The 7,455-nt window shown below is 39.8% G+C and overlaps 1 protein-coding gene across 1 annotated transcript; it reads right to left on the minus strand.

The window, feature by feature from the left end:
• Nucleotides 1–920: 920 nt before the first annotated feature.
• On the minus strand, nucleotides 921–4,129 carry LOC106742898 (acylphosphatase-1-like). The gene is made up of 4 exons (XM_014616255.1): nucleotides 3,948–4,129; nucleotides 3,838–3,854; nucleotides 1,247–1,356; nucleotides 921–1,166 (listed from the first exon to the last, which is right to left on the minus strand). Exons 1-4 carry the CDS (start codon nucleotides 4,075–4,077, stop codon nucleotides 1,052–1,054), a joined length of 372 nt encoding a protein of 123 aa, XP_014471741.1. The 5' UTR covers nucleotides 4,078–4,129; the 3' UTR covers nucleotides 921–1,051.
• Between the last annotated feature and the right edge of the window lie 3,326 nt (nucleotides 4,130–7,455).

Genomic DNA, 7,455 nt, shown 5'->3' on the forward strand with positions numbered 1-7,455 from the left:
CGTAGTGAATATTTCAGCGGAGGGGCCAAATCAATGAAGTGCCATACTATTGTTTAACTTTCCATAACTCGAAATACGTGTAACAGAATAAAATGTTAAATGACGAACAAAACATTCGTACGCACGTATGATAATACGGTTAATCTTGAAGAAGAATGAGGAAGTATTGTGAGGTGTGGTTAAATGCTAAAATATATCTTGGAAACGTTTCAAAATGCTCGAAAGTAAAAATGCGTTTATGTTATAACAAATATCGGTTATTGTGTATTGGCATATTATTGTCACTACATAACGATAGTCTACTAAACAGATGGTTCCATAAGGAAACTGCTTGAATTTGTCACTTAATAGCGAAGATATTAGAGGGGGGAAGCATTATATCACTTTCTTTTTTACATGTACGAAAAATTAATTATTGGTGTAAGAAAAACATTCGTGCGAGTAACAAATTAGTAAGTCATCTTAACGATATAATTAATATTTATTACTGTATAGAAAGTAAAATATGTAGGGAATATATCGCGGAGTTAAACGTTCTTGCGAACGCGACTGCTACGGTGAATTTGTTGCTTTGGAGACGTATTCTTTCTCGATAAAAACGTCAGAAATGATCATTACTCGCACTTAAATAAATTCTCTGACGCATTCCGTGTCATGTGCGCCATCATGTACGTGATATATGACACACAATTTTTACTCTGGCCATGACTGATTTTTATCAATCATCATGCTATAATATAATCTTTACAAACGCTATAATTTAATAAAACGCTGTAATCATAAAACGCTATAATCGCTGTAAACGTTATAATCATAAAATATTTCATATTATTTGTGCTATTTTAAAAACATCATCCAGTGTACAGTGAAAACGTTTACGTTGAAGAACAGGAAGTGGTGAGGAGCATCTCAGTATGATATCAGTTGTAAATTTTGTACATTGTTATATTTATTTAAATAACGACCTTATATGTGTACCACACGAGCGATAACTGAATTGTTTCCACTTTGATGATTAGCAGATGATTTTTACATCCATGAGACATCGTTTCTACTTTCGTATTTCGAATTTTGAGAACGACTGTTTCGAGATCTCCTTCTCATTGCGGAACTCCACTTTGTCGATTCGTGACTGCGGACTACCGGTGTGACGTAGCCATTGTTTCCTGGAACGATAACACAGAGACGATCGGTACCGGCTTCTCTCGGCCTTTCCCTTAATGAATCATTCGTTCGTTCTTCTTACATCTCCTCCACTTGTTTTTTCTCTCCCTGAAGGTGGCCGAGGACGGTGCCGTTTGGGGTGTTCATGCACCATCCTGTCAGACTTAATTCTTGGCCGCGCTTTTGAGTATACTGCGTGTGCAGACGAACGATCAATGAAATATCTTCGTTTATTATACGTACAGTAAAATAAAGGACAAAGGAAGAGAGAGAGAGAGAGATAGAGAGAGAACTTTTTATGATACGACTTCCGCAAGAATCGGAAGCGTCCTCGAGCGAAACCGGTAAAACATTCGATGTGATTCGTTATTAAGGAGGTTATAAGGATCAGCGTCGTATTTTCAGTGGGCGTATTAAGAGGCCATTCATAAATTTAGTATTTATCAAGTAAAATTATGTTTCTATATACTTATTTCACTATTTATATAATAAATCTTATTTGAAGCAAAATTGAGGTAAACATATATACATGATATTGCAAATGCGAAAATATTATTATTTTTTATTTTTCTTATTGATGCTATATTTATGCAAGAGTTGAAAAAATAGAGTTGCACAGATAGAAAGAGGTGTACAAGCGTTTAAGGGAATCATCCCGTGTGACGACCGTTTTTTAAGGTTTTTTTGCATTTTTTTTGCGGCGAAATGAAAAAATGAGCTTCCAAATTTTTACTATATATTTGTTACATCTTAAACTATATGTGTAAATTTTTTTATTTAAAAATATGGCGTCGATGGTGAGTTACATCACTGGAATGGCACCCATGTAAAAAAAAGCAGACAAACTGTGCCCACGATTTCGGTAGACTGGTTTATCGAAAATCAAAAAATCAAATTGCATTTTAATCTATAGGTGAATGGCTATCGTGAGAACTAGGATTTTTTGAAAATATTAAAAATTCAATTTTTCGCATGCTTTTAAAAATTATAACTCAAAATATCATGATTTTTTGCGACTATTTTTTTATGCGGACAGAAAACGGTTCAATATTTTTTAAAAATTCTAGTTCCCACGATAGCCACACATGTGCTGAATCTACCATTAAAATTTTATTTAAATCCATTAAACCGTTTTCGAAAAATCATAGGCACCAGTTAAAAAATCCTTTGCCAAAATTACTTTGCCAGTATATTCTATGCATGCTCTAGATTAGATTTATGCAAAAAAAAAATCGATTTTTTGAAGCCGTCACACGGGATGACCCCCTTAAATACATGCATATGTGTATGTATTTCGAATATTACTATAAATAATTAATTTTATATTGCTATACTTTCCAAACAGAACAATCAATAATTCTGAAATTTGTGTACAATGTTTACACAATATCCTTTAACATATATCACATATTATGTGGCGTGAAACTTAACGTGTCAATTTCTACTTTTAATATCTTCTAAGCTAAAAATAAAATTTTGATAATCAACTATTATGATATCATAATAGTTTTTCATTAAAATTTTATTTTTAGCTTAGAAGATATTAAAAGTAGAAATTGACACGTTAAGTTTCACGCCAATTTCACGTAATTTCAAGGAACAGATATAAAAAGTGTCAAATGTAAATTAGAGGAGTTGTAGAAAATATTTGTATAATCTGTTTATCCTCTTTCTTCGACGTTTTCCGTGTCTTACCGCCGTCTGGCAGATCATCAACAGTGTGTGTTGTTTCATACTGCTCTACCCACTTGCTCACAAACGCTTTTGACGTTTTTAGGGACTGCGCAGCCGTTTTATGCGACGTTTTTGGTCCTTTCGTATGCTTGCAAAGGAAAACAGCTTCGAATCTTTCAGCGTATGCGGCAATAATCGTTAAATACGTCGCTCTCTAACGAAGGTCGGGCAATAACCGGGATTTTCTGTACAACGCGTCGTAGGGGAAGAGAATCTTTCCAGCTGCTCGATCAACAATGTTCGATGTAACGGTTTTCAAACAGAAATTTGCCCGGTCACGCTCTTATTAGACAGACTGTATCTCTACTCTCTATGGTTAATTTTTTCCTAAATGCACTTATTTAATATTTCAATGCATATTTCATCAAATTGTTATCAAATTCGTTTCACCGTACAACCTTCTTAACTCGGGAATAGTCACCTTATTTTTTTTCTTTTTTATTTTACGTAAACAATCATAAGTACTTGATGTGCTTATTCCGTTTCTTAAACATTTTTTTAGTTCCTCCTTATTTTTTTCAAAAAGTAGCGAGTAAATCTATATTTATATCTCTAAATAATATTAAATCATAGAAAGCAGTAGATAATATGCTATATTTTGTTAATAACAGCGACTTTTAATTGGGATTTAAATGACCTCAGGTGATTATTCCCGTGTTAATAACTCATCAGACTTCATCAAACAGCAAGGGGTAAAGAAAGTTAACAAAACATCCGTGATTACACATCGATGGTAAGAGGAAAGAATGCGGTAAAGAAGGAACGCGTTTGTGTTCACGGTGGGTAACATTGACAGTTGCACCGGGGAGTCGGTAGATGTCACGAGGCGGAAGTTTCAAGGTCCCGGAGTGTGACGTTTCGACAGGCCAGCGGCGTCGATAGCGTCTTCCGGTGAAATTAATCGCCGAACCTACGTCGGATTCACGCTGATCTACTCACCTTCCTGAAGAATACACCTGAAAAAAAAACAGCGGTCGCGTTGATTAACGAGCGAGGCAGAGAACTGAGGTAAACAACGCTCGACTGTCATCGAGGGTAATATGTACTACCTTGCACGATGCCGAACACTTCGAAATCAAGCGCGATCATCTTCGATACTGCCGTTCTTCCTGTCGTTGGTGGCAGCCCGGCAAGCAACAACGAGAACGATAGACACGCGAGATGTGCGAATCTAATCATTCGACCACAGCTACCTGATCCGAGACGTCGACTAGGGCGACTGTTCGGCCAGATGTCGCTAGTTCGTTGGGTCGCGCGCTATATGTTCCGGAAATAATTGCCAGGGTAACTTTGGCGACGCTTGCATTCGCGAGGGAACGCGAATTCGTGTTCTCTCCGGCTCGAATTTCGGCTATCGGTGCGTATTGAGATCGAACAATTCGCGAAGGATCGCTCGACTTTCCACCGATGATTGTTGAATCGCGTCCAATTAAGCGCTCGACGATAATAAACAGGTGGAATTGTCCGAATCGAGGAGATCCGTAAGTGAAAAAAACCGTTCCTCCCTTCGTTTTTTTCGAAACGCTATGCTACTTCTCCGCACTCCAACTTTTCCTTCCTCCGGCCGTCATTGCATCATTATTGCCAATTCGAAATTTCAAAATATGCATCTAAATTAAGCTAGGCTATACTTGGTGTTGTAGAGATACGAGAAGTAGCCGAGTAGAGTCAACAGAATTATTTTCTAGAATTGAAATTATTCCATGTGTCGTGTAAATGTATGTATGTAATTGATATTTATAAATACTTAAAATAATATGTATCTAAAAAAATATCGGACAACGATGAATTCGAGGATAGAAAGTAGCCCGGTAAGCAAAATATTATCAATGCATTTACATTTTATGTGCGAGCATATTGCACAAAGTAAAAAAAAAGATACATAGTTGATACATAATATAAAGTAAATATATAAATTTTGGAATAAAATTTCACGTATCATGCCGTTTTTTCGCAAGATCTACATGTTTATTAATTATTACGTCGCTTACAAGGTCCGACTATGAATATCATCCATATAATGAGGTGTATTAAAATTTAATTAAGAAATAGCTTATTAATTAAGAAATAGCTTATTAATTAAGAAATAGCTTATCTCAAGAAAAAATAATCCATCGTTTCGATTTTCCGAAATAATTCAAGAAATACACTAAAACATGATTTTTGTACTCTTGTTGACATGCGAATTTAGATTGATCATGAACTGAGACACAGTCTCTCTAATAAGAGTATGACTGGGAAAATTTTTGTTTGAAAATCGTCACATCGAAAATTTCTGCACAAGCAGGAAGAAAAACTCTTCTCTTACGACGCATTACACAGAGAGTCTCGGTCATTGCCCGACTTTCGTTAGAGAACGACGTGTTTTGACCATGAGTGCCGCATACGCCGAAAAAGCCAATAAGCTGAGTTGGCAACATTGGTTTGCCTGCTTCAATTTCGTTGTTGAGAGTCCAAAATTTCGGGAAACCCCTTCCTCCGTCCCGTGAATTCATGTTAGAGATGTCGGTATCGGAAAAAATGATCGTGATTGAATATATTCGTCAATTATAAAAGTACTCATGTCGATATCAAATTAACAGCCAACATGTCGAACAAAATATCGAATAACCTTTATTTCTAATAAACACTCAAAAAAATCTTTATCTCTATATTTTGATTTTTAGCATGATGAAGACCCAGACAGCGCGAACTTCCAAGAGACGTCCCGGGAACGTACTCAGGATTTAAGATGTTTTTAGGGATATCTTCTCTGGGAATTGAGTAAGAAATATTTTATTATTGTACTAAAATAGACATTTAAGATGTGGTAAATCACAGTTGAATGTGAGACGAATAATCAATTGCGATTGGTCAACTTCTCACGGTTGAAGACTTACTATACCTATTGCAGATCCAATCTTAACGCTTACTTTTTCCTGTATGACAAATTGTTAAATTATGGCTGCGTTTCGATTCACCGCTAGTATTGAAGATCCACCATTCACGTTACGTGTACTATAGATTTTCAATATTGACAATAAATATCGGAACTCAGCATACATATTAATGCTCTTTATTTTATACACTTTTTCATATATTCAACGAAATATTTTTTCAAATATTCAACGAAATATTCGCCAGTTGACAAATGCTTACTCGACTTACATTCGTATTTCTTCCATTCAATAGTCTTGCATCAAAATTGAAGTAACATCGAACATATCGACGAACATGTCTCTCTCGCGGAATGCGCTTAGAGAATACCCCCAGCGCGATTTATCGAAGCGGCGGCGCTGACGCCATTGGCGGAGGGTGGAGGGAGGGAAGAGGGGGGGGGAATCGACGGCGCGAACATAGCCGCGTATAAGTGTCGCGCGCCGGTGGAGCAGTCAGTCAGTCAGTCGGTCCTTGTCGTTCAAGTGTCGCTTGTCTGCCCATCTCGTTTCCCGAGAGCCTCGACGCCTGTTTCTCTCCTCGCGTCCCTAGTAGCGCAGGTTAGGCTCCGGGTAACGGCCCTATCAGTCGATTGCCGGCGGCTATGCGAAAAAGCGCGGTCTTCTCCACTTTTTGTCGACGGTCGTCTGCCGCGCGGGTTGCGTAAGTTGTATAACGGCGGTGCGGACGTCGTCGATGAGGTGTCGGCGGCGCGCGCGCTCGTGCCTCTGACGACGACGTCGTCGGGCCTCGCGTCAGTGCGAACGTCGGGCCGTGTCCGACGGCGAGGCGAACGAAGTGGAAGTCGGCGATCCACGGCGGAGCTACGAAGAGGCGAGAGCGCGAAAGGGAAGAGAAGGAGGCGAAGAAGAGCACAGAGGAAGGTGATACACTCGTCGTGCGTGTGTGCGTGCGTGTGTGCGTGCATGTGTGCGGGTACGGGCGGACCCGTGAGGACGGCGGGAATCGACGCGAGACACGCGGGACACGATGACGGCGATGCTGGTGTCCGTGGCGGAGCTGTCCAATATCTTCTCGGTACTAGCCGTGCTGATATGCTTCTGCGGGGTCATCCTCTTCATCATGAGGTATGTCCGTCGGCTCCTCCTTTTTCTGTCCGTCCGTCCGCATATGCGCCACGACGACGACGTCGTCTACGTCGCTCTGTGTGTGCGCGCGTGCAATGCGGCTCTTAGCTGCGCCGTCGTCGGACGCGCAAAACGCCAATGAGGGAGAGTTGCTTCTCTCATTCGTCGTCACCGTCGGGTCTCCGTCTTTTCTTTTCTCTCCGTCTTTTTCTCTCTCTCTCTCTCTCTCTCTCTTTTCTCACCCCCGTCGTGGATTTTGTCACGCGAACGATAGCTCGTTGGGTTCTCACGTCTTGAGAGCCGCGTCGAAACCCGTTGTACCGGCCTTGAAATACGCATGGCGAGCGACGAAGAGGAAGTTCGTTAAGCTTTTATTAATCGGCGATTTGTCGTAAACGATGAGATAACGGTCGAACCGTTACGATCCGTGCGAAACAGGATTCCTAACTGCATTTCCCCTCTCCCCTCCTTTACCAACTTTTTTTGTTTATATAGGGCTTCCCGGTGGCTTGTGTCTGGGGTGGGGGGGGGGGGGAAGGGAACTTCAAACATA

Source organism: Dinoponera quadriceps, unplaced genomic scaffold, assembly GCF_001313825.1.
Source record: "Dinoponera quadriceps isolate SergipeBrazil2010 unplaced genomic scaffold, ASM131382v1 scaffold781, whole genome shotgun sequence".
NCBI lineage: Eukaryota > Metazoa > Arthropoda > Insecta > Hymenoptera > Formicidae > Dinoponera > Dinoponera quadriceps.